Source organism: Cetorhinus maximus, chromosome 9, assembly GCF_964194155.1.
Source record: "Cetorhinus maximus chromosome 9, sCetMax3.hap1.1, whole genome shotgun sequence".
NCBI lineage: Eukaryota > Metazoa > Chordata > Chondrichthyes > Lamniformes > Cetorhinidae > Cetorhinus > Cetorhinus maximus.
The window spans coordinates 110,469,268-110,497,204 of NC_135887.1; the positions used below are offsets into that span (position 1 = coordinate 110,469,268).

General features: G+C 43.3%; 1 protein-coding gene and 2 long non-coding RNA genes across 4 annotated transcripts in view; 1 reads left to right on the forward strand and 2 right to left on the reverse strand.

The window, feature by feature from the left end:
- Window positions 1–209: 209 nt before the first annotated feature.
- LOC144684926 (uncharacterized) lies at window positions 210–7,868 on the reverse strand. The gene is made up of 3 exons (XR_013577588.1): window positions 7,807–7,868; window positions 5,581–5,726; window positions 210–413 (listed from the first exon to the last, which is right to left on the reverse strand). It is a non-coding gene; the product is annotated as an uncharacterized LOC144684926 (long non-coding RNA).
- A 38-nt stretch (window positions 7,869–7,906) lies between these two features.
- LOC144684928 (uncharacterized) overlaps window positions 7,907–27,937 on the forward strand; it is a 33,354-nt gene continuing 13,323 nt past the window's right edge. Inside the window, exons 1-2 of the long non-coding RNA XR_013577589.1 lie at window positions 7,907–7,996; window positions 14,284–14,408. This is a non-coding gene — a long non-coding RNA (uncharacterized LOC144684928). The remainder of the gene's footprint in view (window positions 7,997–14,283; window positions 14,409–27,937) is intronic.
- The window catches only part of LOC144684927 (lymphatic vessel endothelial hyaluronic acid receptor 1-like), a 43,817-nt gene continuing 38,464 nt past the window's right edge, over window positions 22,585–27,937 (reverse strand). Inside the window, exon 6 of one of the 2 annotated variants that reach the window (XM_078549341.1) lies at window positions 22,585–24,114. In XM_078549341.1, coding sequence (XP_078405467.1) covers window positions 24,018–24,114 — 97 coding nt within the window. In that variant the 3' untranslated portion in view covers window positions 22,585–24,017. The remainder of the gene's footprint in view (window positions 24,115–27,937) is intronic. The other variant, XM_078549343.1, reaches the window with a different exon arrangement.

A 27,937-nucleotide genomic window follows, 5' to 3' on the forward strand; every position in this document is an offset into this window, starting at 1 on the left:
TGACTCTGGTAATCAGTCGTATCATCATAAGCGTGTAGGCACCACCACAATATTTGACAATTCAAATATTTAGTTAGCAGGAGGGTGCTATTAATTTCAACTTCTGCACCATCGTACTATAAAATGTGTTCCTAAGTCAGTGGTGCTACCCTTTTACCATTTTGAAATGTTAACACACATTTTGTAAGCTAAGTAAGGGGAAAACTCACATTTCATTAAGTTCTGCCACTCTGGCGAGAAACTCCTCATAAGTCAGGAAGCCACTTTCCCTCACCAGGGCAGCATGCTTCATCATCCGATCGGGCAATTTATTAAAGACTGCTGGAGTTTGATTCGAAATATGTTGACCCATCACTGGACAACTGATGGGTGTCTTCACCACGGGCTCTAGATTTGAGTCATTTGTAAAGATCCTGTTTAGTTTAAAGAAAGGAACAGGTGAGAAGGTTTTGTCAATGGTCCTTTCAAACAGTTCACAGAGGACAATGAAATATACAAAATAGTGCAAGAAATACAACACCATAACGCAATTCTGGCTTTCTCCGCCAACCAGCAATTGATCATGAAGGAAAACAAATTATATAGCACAAGATCAGTGTGGACATTCCAAAACACTTCAAAAGTGGTCACTGTTGCATGAGCAATCCCAACAGCCCAAATTTGCACAGAGCAAGATTCCATTATTAGCAATGGAGGTGAATGACTGGTTAATCTGTTTTTGCTGCCGTTTATTGAGTCAGGACTCCTGGGGAACTTTTTACATTCTTTCTATAGGGTATGCAAATCACACATCCTTTCCACTATCTTTTGGGTATCAAAAACAGGAATTGTGTACAAGGCTGAGAGGATGTTTCTCCTCAATGTGGGAACTTAGAATTAGGGAGCACAGTTAAAAAATAAGGAGTCTCCTATTTAACATTGAGATGAGGAGGAATTTCTTCTCTGAGGTTTGTTCATCTTTAGAATTTTCTACCTCAGAGAGCAGTGGAGACTGGGTCATTGAATATATTCAAAGCTGAGTAAGCCATATTTTTGATCTACAAGGCACACAGGGGTTATGAGGGGACAGGCAGGAAATCAGATTAGCCATGATTTTATTGAATGGTGAAGCAGTCTTAAGGGGCCAAATTGCCTACCCTTGCTCCTATTTCTTATGAATAGAAAGTAGATGATGTAACACCAATCTTTAAAAAGAGACACTGGGGCAATTAAGGAGATTAACACCCATCATGAGTAAAGTAGCTGAAGCCTTCCTGGAAGATGAAATATCAAGACAGGATGTCATAGTAAGGAAAAAAGCAAAATACTGTGGATGCTGGAAACCTGAAACAAAAACAAAAATAGCTGGAAAAACTCAGGTCTGACAGCATCTGCGGAGAGGAACACAGTTAACGTTTCGAGTCCGTATGACTCTTCATCTGTTCTGATGAAAAGTCATACGGACTCGAAACGTTAACTGTGTTCCTCTCCACAGATGCTGTCAGACCTGCTGAGTTTTTCCAGCTATTTTTGTTTTTGTCATAGTAAGGAGGTCCTTGCAATTATGGGATGGAGGTCTTGCCTAATAAGTGGAATTCTTTGGCAAGTGACAGAGGCTTATTGCCAGTATGTGTAATAGATTAAGATTTCAGCAAAGCTTCTTTCTGATGCCATAGCACAATGTAAAAAGGCATAGGAGACAAACCTCTGAGGTGGACTGAAAACTTGACTATACCACAGAAAGCTGTGAATGGAACTGTTACAAGATGGCACAGGGCACTCTGGGGGGTTGGTGGTGTGCTGTTGTGATAAATGCTGAGGCCGCTGTTGTTTATGGTGTACGTAAATGAGACACTTCATTTATGAGGAAAGATTGGAAAAGTTGGGGCTGTTTTCCTTGGAGAGGAGAAGGCTAAGCGGAGACTCGATTGAAGTTTTCAAAATCATGAGGGGGTCTGGTCAGAGTAGATAGGGAGAAGCTCAGAATGCTCAGAATGTCGGTGCAGCCACAATGGGCAGAATGGCTTCCTTCTACACTGTTAACAGTTCTGTGATTCTGTAAATGATCTGAATCCTTGAACAAAAAGAACCAGTTTAGATTGTGTGCTCAGGTCCTGGAATGAAGTGTGTACTCATGCTCTTTCAATTTAGGTAAGAGTGCTCCCAAGTAGGTCAATCTGACTTGCTCCAGCGAGGTAATGTAGTCAGGAAACATCAGCATTAACAAATAGTCATTGCTGCTGCCGAATAAAGAAACAAAGCAGAGACCAGCAAGAGGGTTACAAAGGAAGTTAGAAAAAACACACTCAATCTCCTTTTGTAGTGTCAGAGTGTGATGGAATGCAAGTTTTTGTATGTGGTCTCTCACTGTGAGCTCATGATCTATGCCATTCCATAGCCCAATGTAGGCAGATCCTTCATCAGAAAGAGAAAGAAAACTAGAGAGGGAGAATCAATTTGCAGGCTGCGTCTGCATGTCTTCTAAGGGCAGATTTCAGAGATATACTCATGATTTTGCATGGCTAAGGGAGGCTGCTGAAATCTACTCCACATAGGGCCACAGCAGACAAGAGGGGGAAACATTTCACTAACCAACTCAAGCTAAAGAAAAAGGCCATTGGTCTAATTGCATGTAATCAGTCTGTTCCCATTCATCCTATTTTCTCCCATGGATATCTCCAATCTAATCCTGAATATTAACATAGTTTCTACTTTAACAACTAATGTAGGAAGTAAATAGCACAGCCTCAGATCTCTCTATGTGAAGAAGTTTCTCCTGCCCTCTGCTCTTAATCTCTTACATTTAAGCATGTATCTACTGCCCTCATTCTAGGCCACTCAACTGCTGGAAACTGTCTGCTTCTATCTACCCTGTCCTATCATTTCAGTTTACGGATATTCAGGGTCCCTGACAAATGACAGTGGATGAAACTGGAATGTGCTGTAAAGTGCGACAGGCAGGTAAAGTGTGACATACCATTTTTCATATTGTACCAGCAAGTCTCCTGTGTAGTATCCACAGCAGCTTGTAAGGATAGGAAAATATCATCATGCAAAACAATGTTATTTCTAAACATTAAAGTGCTCCTTTAGGGTATGTATCTATGCTCCTTTAAGCGTACAAAATGTAACTGATGTTAAGTAAACAATAAATTTGTTCAAGCACAAATCAACAAAGAGGTTGCAGATTTTGTGGCTCTGGTATTTTATGTTCCTTGAGAGCTCATACATTTGAAATGACAATCTATAAGCTTCTCCCTGCTAAGCGTTACAGGAATGTGCATTACATATTATCCAATGCCTGAAGTGTGGCAGCAGAAAGGGCACACTCTGTAGATTTTTCTTACATTAAAGATAGAATTTCCCTGCAATGAACTGCACTGTTTCTTGGAAAACCTGTGGTGAGAATACTACAATTATTCGTCAACCTATTTAAAGCATCACACATTAAAGTCAAGGGCTCAACTAAACCGAATCTCCTGCACACAACCATTTCTTAACTGATTAAAGACTGAAGTAGATGCGTATAGAATTAAGAGTTTGTATTACTTACCATAACAAAAAACCAGGATTGATTTTGAGGCTATAATCTAAACCCATGATTGAGATATACTGTATCTGAACCTCTTGTAGTTAATCTTTATTTGTATGTGGTTTGAGACACTATCGCTGCACATTCCTGGTGAGAGGCTTCTGCCACTATAGCTCGCTACATGGCAAAGGTTGGCAAAATTATCTGCATTACAGATTTCTGTGAAGTACAAATCCCTCATCTCTAATTACAGGGGAATATGCTTTGAGATTGAAGGAATAATTTCTGACTGACATTTGAAGATGCATCTATGAAAATGCCAATAACTTCATTGGGTCTGAGCAGTGAGACAGTGCTGAGAATGGACACAGCCAGCAGGTCATGTCTCAATCAGCTCATTACTGAAAAGTGCCACTTAAAGAGTCCTCAACAGTGGCCAGACTACAAAGTGGGTGTGAGGTGTCAGCTGTGGCTCAGTTCATAGCACCCGCGCCTTTGAATCAGAAGGTTGTGGGTTCATGTCCCACTCCTGGAAACCAAGAACTGTGAATGTACTCGAAAGAGTTACAATCTGTGACTGTTGATAACTCGAAAGAGTTACAAAGTGGGTGTCACATTAGTACTCATTTGGCTGAAATGTCATCCATAAAACAGCAAAAATGTGATTAAGTAATCTTTAAATAAAAAAGCTAAGGACGGTCATTTGCTGATTTCTTCTGAATTTGATAACCTAGAAGGAAAGAAAACAACTTTGAATTTTTATAGCGTCTTTCATGGCCTCGGTACATCCCAAAGCGCTTTACAGCCAAGGAAGTACTTGTGAAGTTTAGTCAGTGTTGTATGGCAGCCAATTAGCACACAACAAGCTCTCATAAACAACAATGTGATAATCACCAGATAATCTTATGCCATTATGGAACCAGGGCGGGTAACTGGGGTAAAGATCCAAATAAACTATAACCTTATTGAAAGGCGAAACCATCTTGGGGGACTGAATGCCCTACTCCAGTTCCTATCTTCCTCTTTGCTGGACAGACAACTTTTATCTTCAAGTGGAAATAACTGTCACAACAGCAAGAAAATTAATTACGAAAGAAAATTCTTCATTGTGGGTTTGCTTTAATAACTATAAAGCACATCTTTGAATTGAAAGTAGCAGTCTCAACTGATCAGGTGACAATGATGGCAATCCTTTAATGGCATAGCTGCTTTATCCTTTGAATAATAATTGAGATCAGTCAGAAAGGGTGCAGAGTGAAGCTGTTGTCACAGGCATTTTCTCAGTTGTTTGTGCCCAAGAAGCAAATTTAACTTTAAAAAAAATGAAACTGTTTCTGCAAGTTTCATTTTTAAGATCAACAAGTTTTTTTTCCCACCAATTCTGATGAAAGGTCATCAACTTGAAATGTTAATTCTGTTTCCCTCTCCACAGATATTGCCTGGCACTGAGTATTTCCAGCATTTTCTGTTTATATTGCATTTAAATAAACACTTTAATGTAGAAAAGCGGCCCCAAACATCTCAGAAAGGCATGAAAAAATGGATGCTGTGCCACAGGAGGAGAGATTAGGAGGGATGATCAAAGCGTGAGAAAGTTCTGAACAGGGGAGAGAGGGGGGAAATTCCAGAAAGTGGGATCTAGGCAGTCGAGGGCACAGCTAGTGGTGGGATGCACAACAGGGCAGAGTCAGAGGAACCAGTGTTCAGGGAGGGAGGGCTGTTGAAATGGAGGAATTTACAGAGTTAAGGGGGAACAAGGGTTGAATCACAAGGATGAAGTTGACACTCTAATGTAACTTAGTGGGGGATTGGGAAAACAGGAAACTGAGATTTGCATGAGCTGGAGTTTATAGAGCTAGGTGGGCAAGAGTCTAAGCCAGGACAGTGTTGCTATACTGTTCCCACTGCTGACAGCCAGCAGGCTGGTACCAGCATGACTTGCCTGCTATACAAGGAAGGCAAAACCCCAGCAGGCTGCTTCACACTTGGAACTGATTAACCTGAAACGGTGATGGAAGCAGATTCAGAAGTACAGGAATTGAGTAAATACTTGTAAAGGAGAAATTTACAGGGCTATTGGAAGAGAAGGGGAGTGGGACTGATTTCAAAGAGCCAGTACAGGCATGATGGACCAAATGGCCTCCTCCTGCACTTTTGGTCATCTGCTTAATATCACCTTGTGTGGCTCAGTGTCAAACTTTGCCTGATAACACTCCTGTGAAACGTATCAAAACATTTTACTATGTTAAGGGACCTATATAAATACAAGTTTTTGTTGTTATTTGACTCTAGGAGCCATGCACATTACTGAGATGCTGTTGCTGGAAGACCTGAGTATCAGCTCAGCCGTAAAATCAGCAAATTCAGGGGATTAAACAATCACAATAATTACATTTTAAAAATGTGTTGAGAGATTATAGGTATTGAACATGAGTCTGACTGAAATGGAACCTTTACAATTGGCTTCCTCTTCATAGAGACGGTTAGTATTACTTTCCCAGTATAAATGGTTAGCTGCCTATTGAGGGTATAAATGGGTACAAGTCAAAAGGTTAAAGCCCCACTCCAAGAATTTAGCACGTAATATAGCCTTTGACTTCACTGCAGTACTACGGGAGTGCTATATCGTCAGAGGGGTAGTACTGAGGGAGCGCCACACTGCTGAAGGCTCAATACTGAGAGAGTGCTACAGTGTCAGAGGGTCAGCACTGAGGGACCGTTGCTTTGTCGGGGGTCCATACTGAGGGAATGCAGCATTGTTATAGGGTCAGTGCTGCATTGTGAAAGGTGTCATCATTTGGAAGAATGGTAAACTGAGGATTTGTATTTGAAGTTCCCATGGCACTATCAAGAAGAGCAGCGAGTTCTCCCAATGTTCTGGACAACACCAATCACCACCAGAATAAATTAAATGGCCATTCATCTCACTGTTCTTTGCAGTATCTTGCTTTGTGTGAATTGGCTACATAACACAACTTTAGGAGGACATGAACAGCACTGTACCAATAGAAGATCTTCCTCATGTTAAATTGCTGGAGGAACAACACATGGCAAAGCAATACAAATGAAATATGTGGCAAAGAAACATGGAAATGAGGAATAATCCTAATTCAGGGTTTAAAAAACCACAAACAGTAGAAGTAGTTTATGATCAGCGCAGCCCGAAAATGAAAATATTTCACTGCTGTAACTAATTGTTTTCACAACTGGAAATGAGGAGATCATAGGAGGTGGAGGGATTGAGTTTTAAGCCAATTGTTTTAACACTCCCATGACACAAACTCAACACTACACCATAACAGGGAGGAATCTCACCCTAGGGGCAGGGGGAAACAGGGTATCTCACTGCAAGGGAAGATGAATGATGTGGGCATCTCACCCAGGGGAAGGGGGGGGGGGATGGCAGGGGAAGGGGGGGGATGGCAGGGGAGGGAGGGAGGGAGGGATGCAAGGGAAGGGAGGGAGGGAGGGATGCAAGGGAAGGGAGGGAGGGAGGGATGCAAGGGGAGGGAGGGAGGGAGGGATGCAAGGGGAGGGAGGGAGGGATGCAAGGGGAGGGAGGGAGGGAGGGATGCAAGGGGAGGGAGGGAGGGAGGGAGGGATGCAAGGGGAGGGAGGGAGGGAGGGAGGGATGCAAGGGGAGGGAGGGAGGGAGGGATGCAAGGGGAGGGAGGGATGCAAGGGGAGGGAGGGAGGCAAGGGGAGGGAGGGAGGGAGGGATGCAAGGGGAGGGAGGGAGGGAGGGATGCAAGGGGGGGAGGGAGGGAGGGATGCAAGGGGGAGGGGAGGGAGGGAGGGATGCAAGGGGAGAGGGTGATGGCAGTGAGGCGGGGCAGGGGGAATGGCAGGGGCAGGGGGAATGGCGGGGGGAAACATCTCACCCATGGGAAGGAGGAATGGCTGGGGGAGGGGGAGGAAACATCTCTCTCCAGGGGAAGGGGGAAATGGTGGGGAGGGGGGGACATCTCTCTCCAGGGGAAGAATGGTGGGGAGGCATCTCAGCCCTGGTTAAGGGGAGGGGGGGAAGCATCTCGCCCTGGAAGCGGGGTAGGGGGCGGGGCAACTCATCCCAGGGCAATGGGGGCGAGGGGGATCTCAGCTGAAGGGGAGGAGAGAGGGGCTCTCTAAGGCCGGGGGGGTTGGGGAGGGGTTGATTTCTGAGGCGGGGCTCCGGTCTCTAAGAGCCAGGCTTTGGACTCTCAGTAAATGCAGGCGGGGCCGCCGGGGCTAGGGTAGGGGTGCAACGGGATGTGACGGGCCCTGAGCCCGGGCCCAGGCCCAGGCTGCGCTCTCACCTGCTCAGGCTCCGCGCTCCCGGCCTCCTGACGGCACCGCCGTCCCCGCTCCCGCTGCCCAGCCCGCGCGCGCACGCACGCACGAGTGCGCGGTGACGTCACAGAGGGCGTGGTCACGGAGTCCGAGGGTGCGGTAATGGAGAAGAGCCGAGCTGAGAATGGGAGGGAAAGTCAATGTTATCCGGATTGGGTAAGAATTTAGACAGTTTACACACTGAAGCTTTAAAAGTAAAGGACTTGCAATTATGGAGCAATTTTCACAACATTAGGACTTCCCAAAGCGTTTTACTGGCAATTTATTGTTATAATGTAAATAACGTAGCAGCCAATTTGTGCACAGCAAGATCCCACATCAACATTGACTGGATATTCTATTTCAGTGATGTTGATTGAGGGATAGATATTGGCCAGGACACCAGGGAGACCTCAGCTATTCTTCTTCAAATTGTGGCCATGGTACCTTTTATATCCAGCTAAGGGGGCAGGTGGAGCCACAATTTAACATGGCCCTGCAACAATGCAGCACTCCCTCAGTAGTGACCAGTCAACAGTGTGACGCTGCCTCAATTACTGACACTCCAACATGCAGCACTCCCGCTCCGATATGGCAACGCTCCCTCAGTGCTTACCCCTGACATTGCGACGCTCGCTCAGTACTGTAATAAAAGCAAAATGTTGTGATTGCTGGAAACCTGAGGTAAAACCAGAAACTGGTGCATTTTTCTCCCAGCCCATGGTGGACATACCACAACTTGAGGCAGCCAAGGACAAATGGTATCTTTTTAACAATTTAGAAGCTCAAAGTAGGCAGCAAAATGCAGATCCCAGCAAGGTTGGAAAGAGCAGAGCAGAAATTTATAATCGTCAAAGGGGGTTTTAGAAAGTGGGGTTGGCTGTCATAAACCAATGTTGAGGAAGAGCCCAGAAATGTTAAGAAGAGAGAATTGGATTGTTGCTCTAACAAGAGGAATGTTAAAGGGTACGGAAAGAAGTAGACAGTGGGATTAGACCAGAACAGGCAAGATGGGCCGAATGGCCTGTTTCTTTTTGTATTTGTTCATGGGAAACGGGCATCGCTAGCTCGGTCAGCATGTATTGCCCATTCCTAATTGCCCTTGAAAAGGTGATGGTGAGCTACCTTTTTGAACTGCTACAGTCCATGTGGTGTAGATACACCCACAGTGCTGTTAGGGTTGGGGGGGAAGTTCCAGGATTTTCACAGAATCACACAGTGCAGAAGAGGCCCTTCGGCCCATCGAGTCTGCACCGATACGTGAGAAACACCTGACCTACCTACCTAATCCCATTTACCAGCACTTGGCCCATAGACTTGAATGTTATGACGTGCCAAGTGCTCATCCAGGTACTTTTTAAAGGATGTGAGGCAACCCGCCTCTACCACCCTCCAGGCAGCACATTCCAGACTGTCACCACCCTCTGGGTAAAAAAGGCTTTCCTCACATTCCCCCTAAACCTCCTGCCCCTCACCTTGAACTTGTGTCCCCTTATGACTGACCCTTCAAATAAGGGGAACAGCTGCTCCCTATCCACCCTGTCCATGCCCCTCATAATCTTGTACACCTCGATCAGGTCACCCCTCAGTCTTCTCTGCTCCAACGAAAACAACCCAAGTCTATTCAACCTCTCTTCATAACTTAAATATTTCATCCCAGGCAACATCCTGGTGAATCTCCTCTGCACCCCCTCCAGTGCAATCACATCCTTCCTATAATGTGGCGACCAGAACTGCACACAGTACTCCAGCTGTGGCCTCACCAAGGTTCTATACAACTCCAACATGACCTCCCTACTTTTGTAATCTATGCCTCGATTGATAAAGGCAAGTGTCCCATATGCCTTTTTCACCACCCCACTAACATGCCCCTTTGCCTTCAGAGATCTATGGACACACACACCAAGGTCCCTTTGTTCCTCAGAACTTCCTAGTGCCATGCCGTTCATTGAATACTTCCTTGTCAAATTACTCCTTCCAAAGTGTATTACCTCACACTTTTCAGGGTTAAATTCCATCTGCCTCTTATCTGCCCATTTGACCATCCTGTCTATATCTTCCTGTAGCCCAAGACACTCAACCTCAATGTTAACCACCCGGCCAATCTTTGTGTCATCCGCAAACCTACTAATCCTCCCCCCCACATAGTCATCTATGTCGTTTATATAAATGACAAATAATAGGGGACCGAGCACAGATCCCTGTGGTACGCCACTGGACACTGCCTTCCTGTCACTAAAGCATCCTTCTGTCATCACCCTCTGCCACCTACAACTAAGCCAATTTTGAGTCCACCTTATCAAATGACCCTGTATCCCATGTGCCTTTGCCTTCTTTATAAGTCTCCCATGTGGGACCTTGTCAAAGGCTTTGCTGAAATCCATATAAACTACATCAACTGCACTACCCTCATCTACACACCTGGTCACTTCCTCAAAAAATTCAATCAAATTTGTTAGGCATGACCTCCCTCTGACAAAGCCATGCTGACTATCCCTGATCAAACCTTGCCTCTCCAAGTGGAGATAGGTTCTCTCCTTCAGAAATTTCTCTAATAGTTTCTCTACCACTGACGTGAAACTCAGTGGCCTGTAGTTCCCTGGCTTATCTCTACAACCCTTCTTAAATAGCGGAACCACATTAGCTGTTCTCCAGTCCTCTGGCACCTCCTTCGTGGCCAGAGAGGAATTAAAAATTTGGGTCAGAGCCCCTGCAATCTCCTCTCTTGCCTCCCTCAGCAGTTGGGGCACAAATCATCCAGACCTGGAGATTTGTCCACTTTTAAGCCTGCCAACACCTCCAATACCTTGTCACTCCCTATATCAATTTGCTTAAGAACCTCGCAGTCTCTCTCCCCGAGTTCGATACCTTCATCCTCATTCTCTTGGGTGAAGATGGATGTGAAGTATTCATTCAACACTCTAGCGATGTCCTCTGGCTCCACCCATAGATTGCCCCCTTGGTCCCTTATGGGCCCTACTCTTTCCCTTGTTATCCTCTTCCCATTGATGTACTTATAGAATATCTTGGGATTTTCCCTACTGTTACCAGCCAGAGCTTTCTCCTATCCCCTCTTTGCTCTCCTAATTGCTTTCTTAAGCTCTACCTTGCACTGTCTGTACTCCACTAATGCCTCCGCTGATTTGCTTCCCTTGTACCTGCTAAAAGCCTCTCTTTTCCTTCTCATCATAGCCTGAATATCTCTGGTCATCCCTGGTTCTCTGGGCTTGTTACTCCTTCCTATCACCCTAGAGGGAACATGTTGAGCCTGTACCTCCCGTTTCCTTTTTGAACACCCCCCACTGTTCCTCTATAGATTTCCCCACAAGTAACTGTTCCCAGTCTACCTTAGTCAGATCCTGCCTTATTTTACTAAAATCCACTCTCCCCCAATCCAAAACATTTTTTTGCAACTTGTCGACTTCTATGTCCATAACATTAAACTGTACTATGTTGTCGTCGCTGTCACTAAAATGCTCGCCCACCACCACCTCAGCCACCTGTCCGGCTTCATTCCCCAGAATTAGGTCCAGCAATGCACCGTCCCTTGTTGGACCCTCTATATACTGACCTAAAAAGTTCTCCTGTACATATTTCAAGAAATCCACTCCATCCAAGCCCTTAACACTATGTCTATCCCAATTAATGTTGGGAAAGTTGAAATCACCTAATATAATTACCCTATTGTTATTGTTTTTACACACCTCCACAAATTGTGTACATATTTGCTCCTCAATTTCCCACTGACTATCTGGGGATCTATAATAAACACCTAATAATGTGGTTGCCCCTTTTTTATTCCTAAACTCTACCCACAAAGCTTCAGTCGATGCCCCCTCCAAGATATCATCTCTCCTTACTGCAGTAACTGACTCCTTAAATAATAATACAAGTCCTCCTCCTCTTTTACCCCCTCCCCTGCCTCGCCTGAAAATTCTATATCCCAGAATGTTGAGCTGCCAATCCTGCCCTTCCCTCAACCACGTCTCAGTGATGGCTACTATATCACAATTCCACATGTCAATCCTCACCCTTAACTCATCTGTTTTACCTGTAATACTCCTGGCATTAAAGTAGAGGCCATCCAGCCTTGCCTTACTCCCTTGAAGCTTATTGCAGCTGTACTCCCTCTGACTTGATTGTTTTACTGTATTATGATGTGTACCTATTCTGCTAACATTCTGTGTCCCCTCCCCCTGCCGAATTAGTTTAAATTCCTCCCAACAGCACTAGCAAACCCGCCCGCAAGGATGTTAGTCCCGCTCTGGTTCAGATGTAGACCGTCCCGCTTGTACAGGTCCCACCTTCCCCAGAAACAGTCCCAGTGATCCAGGAATCTAAAATCCTCCCTCCTGCACCAACTCTTCAGCCACGTATTCATCTGTGCTATTCTATTTCTGAGCTCGCTAACATGTGGCACTGGGAGTAATCCAGAGATTACAACCCGTGAGGTCGTGCTTTTTAGTCTACTGCCTAACTCCCTGAATTCTTGATGCAAGACCTCATCCCTCTTTCTACCTATGTCATTGGTCCCAACATGTACCATGACCTCTGCCTTATCACCCTCCCCCTTCAGGATGCCCTGCAGCCGTTCAGTGACATCCCGGACCCTGGCACCAGGGAGGCAACATATTATCCTGGAGTTACATTGACGGCCACAGTAGCGCCTATCTGTTCCCCTGAATCCCCTATTACTATTGCTCTTCCTCCCTTCCTATACAGACAGGCTGCTTATGGTGCCAGAAGCTTGGCTCTGTCCGCACTCCCTGGAGGAACCAGCGCCCTCATCAGCCTCCAAAACAGAATACCGATTTGCGAGCGGGACCCCAGGGGACTCCTGAACTACCTGCCCGTTTCTCTTGGACTGCCTGGTGGTCACCCATTCCTTTCCTTCCTCAAGTCCCTTCATCTGCGGTGTGACCACCTCTCTAAACATGCTATCCACGATGCTCTCAGACTCGCGGATGCTCCACAGTGTCCCCAGCCGCCGTTCCAGCTCTGAAACCCAAGCTTCTAGGAGCTGCAGCTGAACACACTTCCTGCACACCTGCTGGTCCTGGGCACTGGAAATGTCCCCGGCTTCCGACATGGAGCACGAGGAGCACACCACGGCTTTGAGCGCTCCTGCCATGACTTATCCCTTTAAATTAAACCTTTGAAGTCAATTACTCTAGGACCCTTCTTTCCTGATCCTCGTTACTGCAGAATATACAAACTGTAAACCACAAAAAGATCTTAAATTATAAGCAATTAAAATAGTAAATACCTTACCCACTACTTACCAGTGATTCCTTTCCCTTGTAGCCTCTACTGCTGCAGCACGCTCTGAAGGTTTAAGAAGTTGGATAGCAAGGAAAAATTGCAAAGAGCACCTCGTCCCCTTTGCACCAAATTCCGAATACCCACTCTGGCTGTGCCCCACTCAGGATGTGCTCGCTCTCCTGTTCGTGTGCAAGCACACTGTAACGTGCTTCCAGATAGTCCCTTTCTTAAATAGAGCTGACTTAACTCACCACTAGTTAAGCTTCAAATAGTAATTAACCCCTATTCAGGCCCTAATCAGGCTTCAGGTGATTGACTGTTAACTGTCGCACAGTCAGCTGAGTCAGCTACCTTACCAACCTTTTAACTAGATTACTGAACTTACAAAAATTAAAGAGAAATTAAAGAGAAAGACTTACCAGTTCAATTCCCGCTTTGCACCAAATTCCGAATACCCACTCTGGCTGTGCTCCACTCAGGATGTGCTCGCTCTCCTGTTCATGTGGAAGCACATTGTAGCTTAATTGAGCAAATGAATATCTTTGTTCAAACAGCAAGATGTCTAACCATTATCAAAGAAATTAGTTGAGGGCAGCTGGTGATTGTGTTGTCAGTGATTTGGAGGTGAGTTAACTTTTTTTAAAAAAAAATATTCATTCATGGGACTTGAGCATTTCTGGCAAGGTCAGCATTTATTAGCTATCCCTAATTCCCCTTGAGAAGGTGGTGAGCCACCTTCTTGAACCACTGCAGTCTGTGTGTGTATTTACACCCACAGCGTTTGGGGGGTGGGTGGGGAGCACCAGAATCTTGGCCCAGTTACAATGAAGGGGAGGTGATATAGTTCAAAATAAGGATCATGGTGATTTGGAGGGGAACTGTACACATTGAAATGACAAGATTGCCTTGCTCTTTTTTTAAGTAGCTGTCTCCGGATATTAAATATTTTACACCATAAGGCTCAATCTCTGCCATTTCCTTGGTTGATGGCACCAGCACTGATTGTTCAAGATTTATGTCTCAAATGAAAGTTGTTTGAGGATCTTTTTAAGGTTATTTGGAATATCCCAGTTTACTGGGTCAGCTAACACAATCTTGTCAATGCACATTAGAAGCCAAAAAATAATTACATTATTAAGACTAAACAAATCTTTGATTATGCAAAGGCAGCTTTTTTTATTCTCAAAGTCCATTTATTGCAGATCCCTACTTTCTCAGAAGAGCTGATAGTGAGTGACTTCTTTGCAGTGGTTCAAAAGGCTTGTGTCGTGGACAGAATGTGTGTGCTGTCTTACTGCCCTGGTTGGTATGTTTTGTATGCAAAGAGGTATGTGTTTTCTTACTCTTGGAGTGTGTATTCCAATTAAATAATCCAGTAGCAGGCTTTTGTGAGTTTAAAAATAAAGGTTATTTATTCTCACACACTTACCCCAAATTAAATATAATGTCAAACACACACATACAAGATTAGATACAGATTAAGGTCATGCTCTTTTACTGATTACAGGTATTGTTTGTGGTTTCTAGTGTCCCGCATGGCAGGCTTCTAGTTTATTAGATGGTTTCTCCAGCAGTTGGTGTCATAGAAAGCACAAAGAAAGATGGTTGTAGTTGTTGGAGGTCAATCATCTCAGTCCCTGGACATCGCTGCAGGAGTTCCTCAGGGTAGTAACCTAGGTTCAACCATCTTCAGCTTCTTTATCAATGACCTTCCCTCCATCGTAAAGTCAGAAGTGGGGATGTTTGCTGATGATTGCAAAATATTCACTATCATTCACGACTCCTCAGATACTGAAGCAGCCCATGTCCATATGCAACAAGACCTGGGGAACATTCAGGCTTGAGCTGAGAAGTGTCAAGTAACATTTGCACCACTCAAGTGCCGGGCAATGACCATCTCCAATAAGAGAGAATCTAACCATCTCCCCATGGCATTCAATGGCATTACCATCACTGAATCCCCCACTATCGACACCCTGGGGGTTACCACTGACCAGAAACTGAACTTGACCAGCCATACAACAACTGCAGCTATAAGAGTAGGTCAGAAGCTGGAAATTCTTCATTGAGTAACTCACCTCCTGACTCCCCAAAGCCTGTCCACTATCTACAAAGCACAAGTCAGGAGTGTGATGAAATACAGCTCACTTGCCTCGATAAGTGTAGTTCCAAAAACACTGGAGATGTTCAACATCATCCAGGACAAAACAGCCCACTTGATAGGCACCCCATCCACCACCTTAAACATTCACTCTCTTCACCACCGATGGACAGTGGCAACAGTGTTTGCCATATACAAGATGTTCTCCCGTAACTCACCAAGGCTCCTTCAACAGCGTCTTCCAAACTCATGACCTCTACCATCTAAGACAAGGGCAGCATGGAAACACCACCACCTGCAAGTTCCCCTCCAAACGAAACATCATTCTGACTTGGAACTATATCACCATTCCTTCACTGTCGTTGGTCATAATCCTGGAACTCCCTTCCTAACAATACTGTGGGTGTACTTACAACACATGGACTGTAGCAATTCGAGAAGGCAGCTCACTGCCACTTTCTCAAGGGCAATTAAGAGTGGGCAATAAATGCTGGCCTAGCCAGGTTCTGTGAGAGAATAAAAAAAAAGTCACAATTTTTGGTTGCATTTTTTTGCCAGCATTTCCTAGTGTTGCTTTGTCCACTGTCATGAAATAATCTGAACACTAGATGGATTCATTTATTAGGTTTCAGAAGCCTGCCGCCAACTTTATTTCCATTTGTCAACGAAAGAGCTTATGTTCACCAACTGACTGTAAGCAACACCATGGGTAATTTACTGTTAATATACTAAAAGTCATCAATATAATGCATCATTTTTATATCTGTAACATTTGCTCCTGTAATATTTTCCTCATCACGCTTTGTTGTTAACAACCCTGTTACTGATTATGAGCAATGCCATGAGAGATCTGACAGCGTTAAATATAAATATAACTTCTATATATATCATTAAGCAAAAATTGGCTGCCTTAAAACCACACAATGTTCATTTGCACTATGTTCTATAAAACAGACACTGAGAACACCATGGAGCAGTAAGGTGTAGTTTTTTCCCAACAATTCCACACTGAGTGAGTTCCCCATCATAACTGTGCTATTGTAGAATGGTATTAACAACAACGACTTGCATTTATATAGCACCTTTAATGTATTAAAGAGTCCAAAAGTGCTTTACAAGCGTTTGCAAACAAATTTTGTCACCAAGCCATATAAGGATCGAGATATTAGTGAAAGATGACCACTAGCTTGGTCAAAGAGGTAGGTTTTAAGGAGCATCGTAAAGGAGGATAGAGAGGTGCATGGAGAAGTTTAGAAAAGGTCTTCAGGAGCTGACAGCCCAGGTAGCTGGAGGTACAGCCACCAATAATGGAGTAATTAAAACTGGAAATGTTCCAGAGGCCTGAATTGGGGGAGCGCAGGAATTTTGGAGCATTGTGGATCTGTAGGGGATTACAGAGATAGGGAGGGGCGAGCACTTGGAGGGATTTGAAAACAAGGATGAGAATTTTAAAATTAAGTCATTGCTTAACCAGGAGCCGAGGTAGGTCAGTCATTGAGCACAGGGGAGATGGGAGAACCGGACATGGTCCAGATTGGGACACGGGTAACAGAGTTTTGGATGACTTCAAGATAATGGGGGGTCAATTAGGCAAGCCAGTCAGGAGCACTTTGGAATAGTTAAGTTCAGAGGTAACAAAGACATTATTGAAGGTTTCAGCAGCAGATAATCTGAGACAAGGACTGAGTTGGGTGATGGCTACAGAAAAGTAAGGACTGGGAATTAAATATTACAGGGTAAAACATATTTAGAAAAGATAGGCAAAAAAGCAGACATGGAGAAGCTGTACTTATTCAGGATAACATAATGGCAGTAGGAAAAAGGATGCAAGACAAAAATAGAATCCAAATGGATAGTGTCACGGCCACATAAAAGGCGTTTTCTTAAAGTAGCTCAGAGGTAAGAATTTGTTTTTGTGTCCATAGCCCCCTTTTTAATTTATGAATGGCTCAGTTTAAAAATAATCCAGCAGAAAAGCTATAGTCTTAAACAAGGCAAAGGTTAGTTTATTACAAGAACAACTGTCACAAGATCTTTAAGTAAAAGTGATAAAGCTATCAACTAAAATATAGATACAAAGATTAAAAGCAGATAAAGATAAAAAGATACTTAAAGATGAGATTTCAAATTAGTCTCTGTGAGTTATTATTGCAGGCCTGTTGCTTGAGCTCCTGCTTTCTAAAGCGAAGGGGTTGAAATGTGAGGTTTGCTTAGTAGCTGTGATGGCTTCTGCAGTTGACCAGTCAGCGTTTGCTTTTTTTTTTCATGTGGACTCAGCAAGCTTTTGAAGGGAGAGGATCTTCCTATTCCTCATTACTTCTGTGGTTACGTCACTTGCAGATTACCTCGACTTTTCCGGCAAAAACAGCTGTTGATTTCTTAAAACCAACCTCTTTGCCCTCCCTTCACCAAGAAACCTCTCTGAAGTTGTTTCTCAGAGTTCTTCTTGGGACTCTACACACAAAGTAGCTATTTATAGCTTGTCTTTATACAGTTCAAAAACTTAAAGTGGCTGCTATCATGTGATTTGGACAAACTGCCAAGTCATCTTTCAAATAAGGCAAGTGTTAATCCCATTTAACAATCCAAAGTCCCCTTATTAGCTGCAGTGTTCAAATGGGGCCAAGGTTTTCACAACTTCAGGGTAAGCCATTGTCAGTTTGAGGACTCATTGAATTTCAGAACTGTTTTCATGTCTGGGTATGTCTGCCTGCAATCCACTCAAAGCAGGGATAAAAGCAAAAAACTGCAGATGCTGGCCCAGGTGCAGCCTCGGACTGGAAGTTAGCTAGAGCCTTGGGTTGTTGAGTCACTGCCCTGGGCAGGTTTGGGGGTGACACGGAGTGGGAAAGGAGAGGGGGGGGGTGGGGGGAGAGAGAGAGACAGAGTGGGAAAGGAGAGAAGGGGAGACAAAGTGGGGAAGGAGAAAGAGAGAGAGAAAAGCCAGTTGCAAGTAGCAATATTATCAGTGCCAGCAGACTCATTAAGGCTCATTAAAGGAAAAGCAAACTCAGCCATCATATTAAAGCAGTGGGTGAGTTGAACGTTTCTGTATTCTCTCTTAAAAAAAAATAAAGTGAGTTGGTTTTTATGTGTGTGGGGTCCTTGACTGATTTTGTCTATGTGTGAGTGGCCCTTGATAAGAAAAAGGTTTCCCACCCCTGACTTAAAGCTTTCTGGAAGCTTGACCACATTGCAGTTAAAAACCTCAGGTGACTTCTGGCAGCCATTTTTAAGGCTTCTTGTGTCCATATAAAAAGGAAGATTAGCTTTTTCCCAAAATCTATAACGTCATAACTACATATTCATGACAATAGGGATAAAAGATAGTAAAGGATCAATCATGCTAATACATGTAGTGTACTGTCCACCTAATAGTGGATGGGAGGTAGAGAAAGAAATATGCAGACAGACTAGGAAATTGAGTAAAAAATAGAATAATAATCATGGGGGGACTTTAACTACCTTGATATTAATTGGATAGAAGAACTAGGTAAATGGGATAAGTGAATTGAGTTCCTACAATGTGTACAGAACTCCTTTCTAACCTAATGTGTAAAAAGCCCAACATGGGAAGATTTGTTTTTATTTAATTCATTCACGGGGTGTGGGCTTCGCTGGCTGGGCCAGCATTTATTGCCCATCCCTAGTTGCCCTTGAGAAGGTGGTGGGAGCTGCCTTCTTGAACCGCTGCAGTCCACGTGGTGTAGGTACATCCTCAATGCTGTTAGGAAGGGAGATCCAGGATTTTGACCCAGCGACAGTGAAGGAACGGCGATATATTTTCAAGTCAGGATGGTGAGTGACTTGGAGGGGAACTTCCAAGTGGTGGTGTTCCCATCTATCTGCTGCCCTTGTCCTTCTAGATGGCAGTGGTCGTGGGTTTGGAAGGTGCTGTCGAAGGAGCCTTGGTGAATTCCTGCAGTGCATCTTGTAGATGGTACACATTGCTGCTACTTTGCATCAGTGGTGGAGGGAGTGAATGTTTGTGGATGCGGTGCCAATCAAGTGGACTGCTTTGTCCTGGATGGTGTGCAGCTTCTTGAGTGTTGTGGGAGCTGCAATAGGCAAGTGGGGAGTATTCCATCACACAACTGACTTGTGCCTTGTAGATGGTGGACAGGCTTTGGGGAGTCAGGATGTGAGTTACTTGTCACAGGATTCCTAGTCTCTGACCTGCTCTTGTAGCCACAGTATTTATATGGCTATTGCAGTTCAGTTTCTGGTCAATGGTAACCCCCAGAATGTTGATAGTGGGGATTCAGTGATGGTAATGCCATTGAACATCAAGGGGCGATGGTTGGAGTCTCTCTTGTTGGAGATGGTCATTGCCTGACACTTGTGTGACGTGAATGTTACTTGCCACTTGTCAGCCCAAGCCTGGATATTGTCCAAGTCTTGCTGCATTTGGACATGGACTGTTTTAGATCTAGTAATGGGGAATGAACCAGATAGGAGTAAAAGTAGGGCAACACCTAGGCAATAGTGGCCATCATGCAAAATGCTTTCAGATGATGATAAAGAAGGATATAAGTATGACAAAAACAGGTTGAAAGATTGGAGAAAAGCTGAGTTTCAGGGATTGAGAATAGAACCAGGGAAAATAAAATGGGCAACAATATTAGCAAACAACAATGTAGAACAATAACTTAAATGGTGTTCAACAGAGTGCAGGGAAAAAATTCTACAAAAAAAGACCAAACTAAACACAAGTGAGACTTCATTAAAGAATAAAGACATTAGGGAGCAATTGAGGGTTAGGAAAGAGGTATATATTAAACACATAGAGTGCAGAGGGGTTCATGATAAGAGAGCATGCAAGGAGATTAGGAGAAAAGTCAAAAGTTTCATTAGGAAGGCAAAGAGGAAATATGAAATGAATTATGAAGGAACATGAAACAAAATAATAAAATATTTTACAGGTACATTGATAAAAATGGAAGGCTGTGATGAAAAGAGGACCATTAAAGGATAGAAAGGATAATACCTCGGATAACGATACAGAGATAGCAGAAATGTTAAATAATTATTTTGCTTCAGTGTTTACTAGGGAGATAAAACAGGCAGACATGACATTGAATGATGTGATGGGCAATGAGATAAATGCTTTTAAAATAATTAAGGGGATGTATTGAGTAAACAAAACAAACTCAAAGAGGATAATGCTCCTGGTCAGGATGGATTGCATTCATGTATTTTAAAAGAATCTAGGGAAGAGATAGCAGAGACATTACTACTTATATTTAATAATTTGTTAGAAAAAGGTGTACTGCCAGAGGACTGATGGATAGCTAATGTAATTCCTATATTTAAGAAGGGGGAACGGAACATGTCCAGGAAATTGTAGACCAGTCAGCTTAACATTGGTGGTAGAAAAAAATTATGGAATCCCTACTAAAGGAGGGAATAGAAGAACATCTAGAAACAATATAATGTAATAATGAATATTTGACATGGATTTCAAAGGAAAAATTTTGCTTGACCCACTTTATTAAATTTTTGAGGAGGTAACTGAGAGAGGTGACAATGGTAATGTAGTAGATGTAATTTATTTGGATTTTCAAAAGGCTTTCAGTAGCTGCCCCATAATAGACTAATGAATAAGGTCAGAGAATGTGGAGTCAGGAACAAGTGGCAGAATGGATTGCTAGCTAACTTCAAGACAGAAAACAGAGAGTTGGAGTAAAGGGTGGTTATTCAGAGTGGCAGAAGGTAGGAAATTGTTTCCACAAAGACTATTGGGACCGCTGTTCTTCACAACTTACATTAATAATTTGGGCTTTGGAATCCAAAACACAATTTCTAAATTTGCAGATGACACCAAATTGGGGAATAGTCAATACTGAGGAGGACTGCAACAAATTACAGGAGGACATTAATAAACTTGCAGAATGGGCAAGTAATTGCCAAGTGAAGTTCAACATGGGTAAATGTGAGATCGGACCACACTTAAGGCCCAGAATTTTACAATCTACTGCTGTAGGGTTTGAAGGCAGAGGACCTGGTAAAATGCAGCATGTGGCCTGCCCACCGCCTGCACCCAACCTGTCTCCCATTTTATGGGAGTCGGTGGAGGTGTCAGGTGGCCCACTCACCCTTGGGCCTATTGAGACCCTTAAGTGGCCAGTTAATGGTCATCTAGGTGCCTCATTCCATCCCCACCCCTATTTTACCTCCAGCATGGGAGACGCAGGAAATGTGGTTAGCCGACAGCTTTAGCTGCGCGGGCTGGTGTTGGGGGTCCACTGTGCCTAGCAGAGGCACCCATCCTCAGGGCCATACCCCTCTTTAATCCTCCCCCCCCCCTCCCCTCCCCCCCCTTATCAAATCTTGCCCCATAAACCCTTCACTCCCCTCGCTGGGGCCTGCCGCACTGATGCTGCAGACTTCAGTCCGGCCTCCATTAGATCCTTCTCTTCAGGGACTGGCTGTAGTTCTGACAATGGCCACCGCTTGGACCAGGCACTGCTGGGATTACAGAGCAGTCAGCCAACCAATTGGCTGGCAGCACTCTAAGGTGGGACTTTCTCCCCAAATGGGGCTTGCCCTTAGCTAATTAATGCCCTGTCATGCGTAAAATGACTATGGGGCAGCCGGTAACAGCAGGGATGCATTCCCTGCCAACTTTTCGGGTGAGCTCAGCAGAGTGGTTAGCAAAGCTGAGTATAATTCAGCAGCGGCCAGAGCAGACCTATGCAGGGAATTATTATTGCAGAAAAACAACTGTATAGTGTTTCATTTGGGAACAGCCATAACACAGCTTACTTGTTTGTAAGTTTGTTTTGATCTAAAGATTCTTTTCACTGATGCATTTGATTGTTTGTAATTCAATTCATCACATGAAAATACCAACATTAGATTCAAATTGTTTGTTTATTTTAATTCAGCAGAAGTCGAGCAAATACAAATAACTAGAAATAAAAGCACAGTCTGAGCAATCAGTTTGGGCAGATTTTGCTAATACATTGTTTGATCTGAAAACAAACATTTGATAATGAAAAATTTTACATAAAATATTTCCAGCTAGAGAAAGATTCTTGCTTTAACAGTACAAGTTATACAATTCATTTAATTGGATTTTAAAATTCAATCTATATTACACATTGCCTAAAGTAAATGAACCAACCACAATTTGCTGTGATATAACCCAGTTCTTTAAAAAAAAGAAGGAAGTAAGATTTGAAAAATTTTTTTAAAAATGTATATATTTTACAAAAAAGCTGATTGCGGAGGGGACGTGGTTTGTGACAATTTTTCAATTTGCATATGGGTTTATGACAGAATCTCATCAAAATTAAGACCATGTTCATCTTCAAAATGTATTATAATATTACATCTACACCTCCTGTCAAGTTTTTTTAAATTATATATTTCCAAATTTATAATGACATTTTTTCTATGTAAACTTGCTAAATTGTAATTATGCCATCTCCCCATGTGGAATGAGAATTTATAATAAAAAATATATAAAAATAAGGACAGAATATGGCAGTTTATTGGGACTGGGTTACATCTGCATGCCTTGGTCCAATTGTTCCTGTCCTTTAACCAACTTTACTTTAGGTATAGTTATTTTTAATTGATTGTGACCATCCCCATTTTGCATGTTATTTTCTCCTTTCAGTTAGGATCTTGTTACGCATGTTACTGCTTGAGAAGAGAGGGGATGGGCCAATGATCTATCTTCATATCAAAATTGCTCTTAAGCCAATCAAAAGGAGGGTGTGGAGATAGTAGTTCTTGTCTCACAGCTCAGAGGATCTGGTAACTCTGTAAGGAAACATTGGCAGGGACTAATCATCCATGACACAGTGTAATAACGGATAAATTTGGACCTGAGGGCGTGCTACTGCTAGCGCACGTCAGATTATCAGTACTAAACCATGGAGATGAATGATGTAATGGCAGAGTTAGGGCACTGGGAGATATGCCTAATGATCACCCTCAGTCACGATTCTTTTTATCTCCTTCCTTAAGAAATTTGATTGCTTTCCTAAGATAATGTTATGTTCACAATGTGACACAAAATTGTTGGGCAGAAAATGACCAGCTAGTTCCTCAAGCCTGCCCCACACCATGATGGCCGTAACATCACTACTTAATACTTTTTCCTTTTCCCCACTCTTTCCCATCATTCTTCTCCATTACACATTCCCCCACTCTCCACCCGTATTCTCCCCCCTCTCTACTCTCCCTTCATTCTCCCCCAGTCTCCCCTACTCTCCCTTCTCCCCTTGCTTTATAATCTCCTGGGAAAGGGTAAAAAATCATCGAAGAAACCCTGAACCAGGTATATCTTGTGATCTTCACCTAAACAGTTCAAACACCCAGAACAATAATTACAGCAGAGTGATCAAAACAGACTTTGAGATTCATTATGTTAAAAGCATGAGCCCTGCTTCTATGATTAGTAGTGTTAGATTCTGCATAATTAAGTGTTGAATCAGATGCTCTCATGTAATAGTTTACTTTCTCTGATCATTCATCTTTCAACTAATGAGCATGTGTATGAATATCTATTAACGTTGACGTTAAAGCTGGACAATGAAGCAACCTTAATAGAAGGATATGCTGATAGGGTTAGCTGAAGAGGGTGGAAGGAGGTTCACGTAGAGCATAAAGACCAGCATAGACTAGTTGTGCCGAATGGCCTGTTTCTGAGCTTTACATTCAATTTCTGTTAAATTCTGTTTCTTTACATTCTATGTAATTCTATCAAAAACGAATTTTAATCCCACTTCCTTGATCTTAATATTTATTGGATTAGTTTGCTTGCTTGACATTGGAGGGTGCAATTGCATGGTTTGTTATTTGGGGTTCTTGCTCCATGTCTTCTCATGGTGAACTGTTCTCTGCCAGGTTATTGCTCCACACTTCAGCTTCAATGGCTTCTTTTGGATACCCGGTTAAATATGAAAAATTCTTCTTGCGTCTAAAGATTACAGATATAAGCGTTAATCATGTGCAGATTGGGAACTATCATAAGAGCTTGAGACTTCCCCACACTTCCATATCATTTTGAGCAGTGTAAAGTGGTGACAGAGCAGAAATCTTTTAAATGTGACTTTTTTTTCTCCTTTCTATAGCAAAGAGCCACTTAATCCATTCATGCCCTAGACACCAGCAACTTGCATTTAGTACCATTAACATAGAGAAACAACAATAACTTGTATTTATATGGCACACATAATACAATAAAAAGCCTCAAGGTGCATCATGGGAGCATTAAAAAAATTGGCACCAAGCCAAAGGCAGATGGCCAGAAACTTGGAGCATTTTAAAGGAGGAGAGAGATGGAGAGCTGTAGGGAGGAAATTCCAGACCTTAGGGCCCAGGCAGCTGAAGGCATGGCATGAAGAAATTAAAATCAGGGATGCTTAAAAAACTAGAATTAAAGGATGCAGCTATCTTTGAGGGCTCTATTGCTGGATGTGATTATAGAGATGGGGAGGGGCAAGGCCATGGATGGATTTGAACACAAAAATGAGGATTCTGAGAATTTTTAAATTAACAGGGAAAATGTAAATTGGCAAGCACAGGACTGATAAGAAGGAGGACCTTGGTGTGAGTTAGGACAGTTCTGGATTGCCTCAAGTTTACAGAAGGTAGAATGTTGGAGATCAGCCAGGAATTGGAATAGTCAAGTCTACAACAACGGCTCATTTAACATTATTCAACATCCCAAAGTGTTTCAAAAGAGCATTAGAAAACAAAGTATGAAACTGAGCCTCATAAGGAGACATTAGGTCAAATGGCCAAAAACTTGATCAAAGAGGAAGGTCTTAAGAGGTGTCTTAAAGGGGGCAAGCGAGATAGAGAGACAAGAGGTATAAGGAAGGAATTCTAGAGCTTAGGGTCTAGGCAACTGAAGGCACGGCCACCAATGGTGGAGCAATTATGAATGGGAATGCACAAGAGGCCAGAATTAGAGAAGCACATATATCTTGGGAGGGCTGTGGTGTTGGAGGAGGTTACAGAGATAGGGAGGGGAAAGGCCGTATGTAGGTATTTGAAAACAAGAATGAGAATTTTAAAATCGAGATGTTGCTTGACCAGGAGCCAATGTTGGTCAGCGAGCACAGGAGTGACAGGGGAACAGGACCTGCTGCAAGTTAAGACACGGGCAGCAGAGTTTTGGACAACCTCATGTTTACGGAGGATGGGATGAGGGAGACCAGCCAGGATTGTGTTGGAATAGTCACAGCTAGAGGTAACAAAGGCATGAATGAGGGTTTCAGCGGCAGATGAGCTGAGACAGGGGCAAAGCCAAGCAATGTTATGGAGATGGAAATAGGCAAACTTAGACATGGCATGAATGAGGTCAGAAGTTCATCTCAGGATCACGTGTGACTCCAAAGTTGTGAATAAACTGGCTTAATCTCAAACAGTTGCCATAGAGAGGGATGGAGTCAGTAGCAAGGGAACGGAGTTTAGAGGGGGACCAAAAGCAATGGCTTCAGTCTTTATTTAATTGGAGGAAGTTTCGGATCACCTACTGATGGGAAGTTGAATAAGCAGTCTGATAATTTAGCAACAGTGGAGGAGTCGAGAGAGGTGGTGTTGAGGTAGAGCTGGGTATCATTAGCATGCATATGGAAACTAATGCTGTGCCTTTGGATGATGTCACCAAGGAGCAGAATGTAGATGAGAAATAGGAGGGGGCCAAGGATGATCCTTGGGGGACATCAGAAGTAACGGTGCAGGAACAGGAAGAGAAGCCATTGCAAGTGATTCTCTGGCTACGATTAGATAGATAAGAATGCAGCCACTTGAGATCTGTCCCACCCAGCTAGTGGTGGAGGAGGATGGTGTGGTCAAAGGCTGCAGACACATCCTAGTTATATAGGATAAAAGCAAAAAACTGCGGATGCTGGAAATCCAAAACAAAAACAAAAATACCTGGAAAAACTCAGCAGGTCTGGCAGCATCTGTGGAGAGGAGCACAGTTAACGTTTCGAGTCCAAATGACCCTCAGTTCTGTTGAAGGGTCATTCGGACTCGAAACGTTAACTGTGCTTCTCTCCACAGATGCTGCCAGACCTGCTGAGTTTTTCCAGGTACTTTTGTTTTTGTCTAGTCATATAGGATGTCATTTGTGACTGATAAGAGCAGTTCTGATACTGTGTCTAGAGATAATTAAGGCATGAGTGAGGGTGTCAGCAGCAGATAAGCTGAGTCAGACTGGAGTCGAGCGATATTACAGAGGTAGAAATAGGTGGTCTTAGCAACGGCCTGAATATGTAGTAGGAAGTGCAAACTGAGATCAAATATGACATCAAGATTGCAAACGGCCTAGTTTAGTCTCAGACTGCTGCCAGGGAGAGGAATGGAGTTGGTAGCTAGGGAACAGGGACTAAAGACAATGGCTTCAGTCTTCCCAATATTTAATTTAACTGGATGTCTGATGATTTAGCAACTGGAGGAGATATCCCGAGGTGCCTCACAGAAATATAATGCTAAAGATAGGAGCTTAGCCAATGAAGGAGAAGTTGGGAAGGGGTGACAAAGGTTTGGTCGAAGAGGTTGGTTTGAAGGAAGGTTTTAAAAGAGAAGAAAGTTAAGAGACGGAGAGGAATGGAGGGGACCGAGTGCCTGAAGACACGGCTGCCAAAATGCCATAATCAGGGGTTAGGCAGTGGGGAGGAAATAAAGAAGACAGGAAGAAAGACTTGTATTTATAAACGCACTTATCACAGCCACCAGATGTCTCAAAGCACTTTACAGCTAGTGAAGTATTTTTGAAATGCAATCCCTGCTGGAAGCGTAGGAAATCACAGAGATAGGGAGGGGGTCAAGGCCACGGAGGGATTTTTAAAAACAATATTCATTGGGATATGAGTGTCGATGGAAAGGACAGCAGTTATTGCCCATCCCTAATTTCCCTTAAGAAGATGGTGATGAGCTGTCTTCTTGAATACAACTGAGTGGCTAGCTGGGCCATTTCAAAGGCAGTTAAGAGTTAACCACATTGCTGTGGGTCTAGAGTCACATGTAGGCCAGACTGGGTAAGGATGGCAGATTTAGTTTCCTAAGTGACATTACTGAACCAGATGGGTTTTTATGACAATCCGGTAATTTCATTGTCACTGTTACTGACACTAGCTTTTCATTGCAAATTTCATTTAATTAATCGACGTAAATTTCCCAGCAATATAAATGCAAGTTGCTGTTGACTCGATATTGACTGATCTCTGGTGACTAACCTTTATATGACTCCTACTGCTTCACACTCACAAACTATCTAATGGATGTGGATAATCTCAGTGGGATCTTTTTTATTTATCCCTGGGGTGTGAGCGTCACAGGCAAGGCCAGAATTTATTACCCTTGAGAAGGTGGTGATGAGTCGCCTTCTTGAATCACTGCAAGTTTGATACAACTGAGGCCACTTCAGAGTCAATCACATTGCGTGGGGTTGGGTGGGGTTGGGTGGGGGGGGGGAGATTTCCTTTTCTGAAGGGCATTAGGATAAAAAACTGAGGTATTGAGGAGCCAGTAGCCAATAATGTCCCAATACTCCAAAGGCTAGAAGCTTTGGCCTTCCTGAATCATGGCGCGTTCAGTTTTGTGATGTGCAATGTTTGAGGTCCCATGCACCCAATTAAGCATACTAATATTAATGTTTATTATATATTTATGCACATGACCCCACAAGTTGAACCTCCAGCCTTTAAGTGTTGCTCAGCGTACATCTCCCCCAATATAAAGTTGATTTTCAATGTATTCTAACAATGCTACTTCCCACTTGGCAAGCA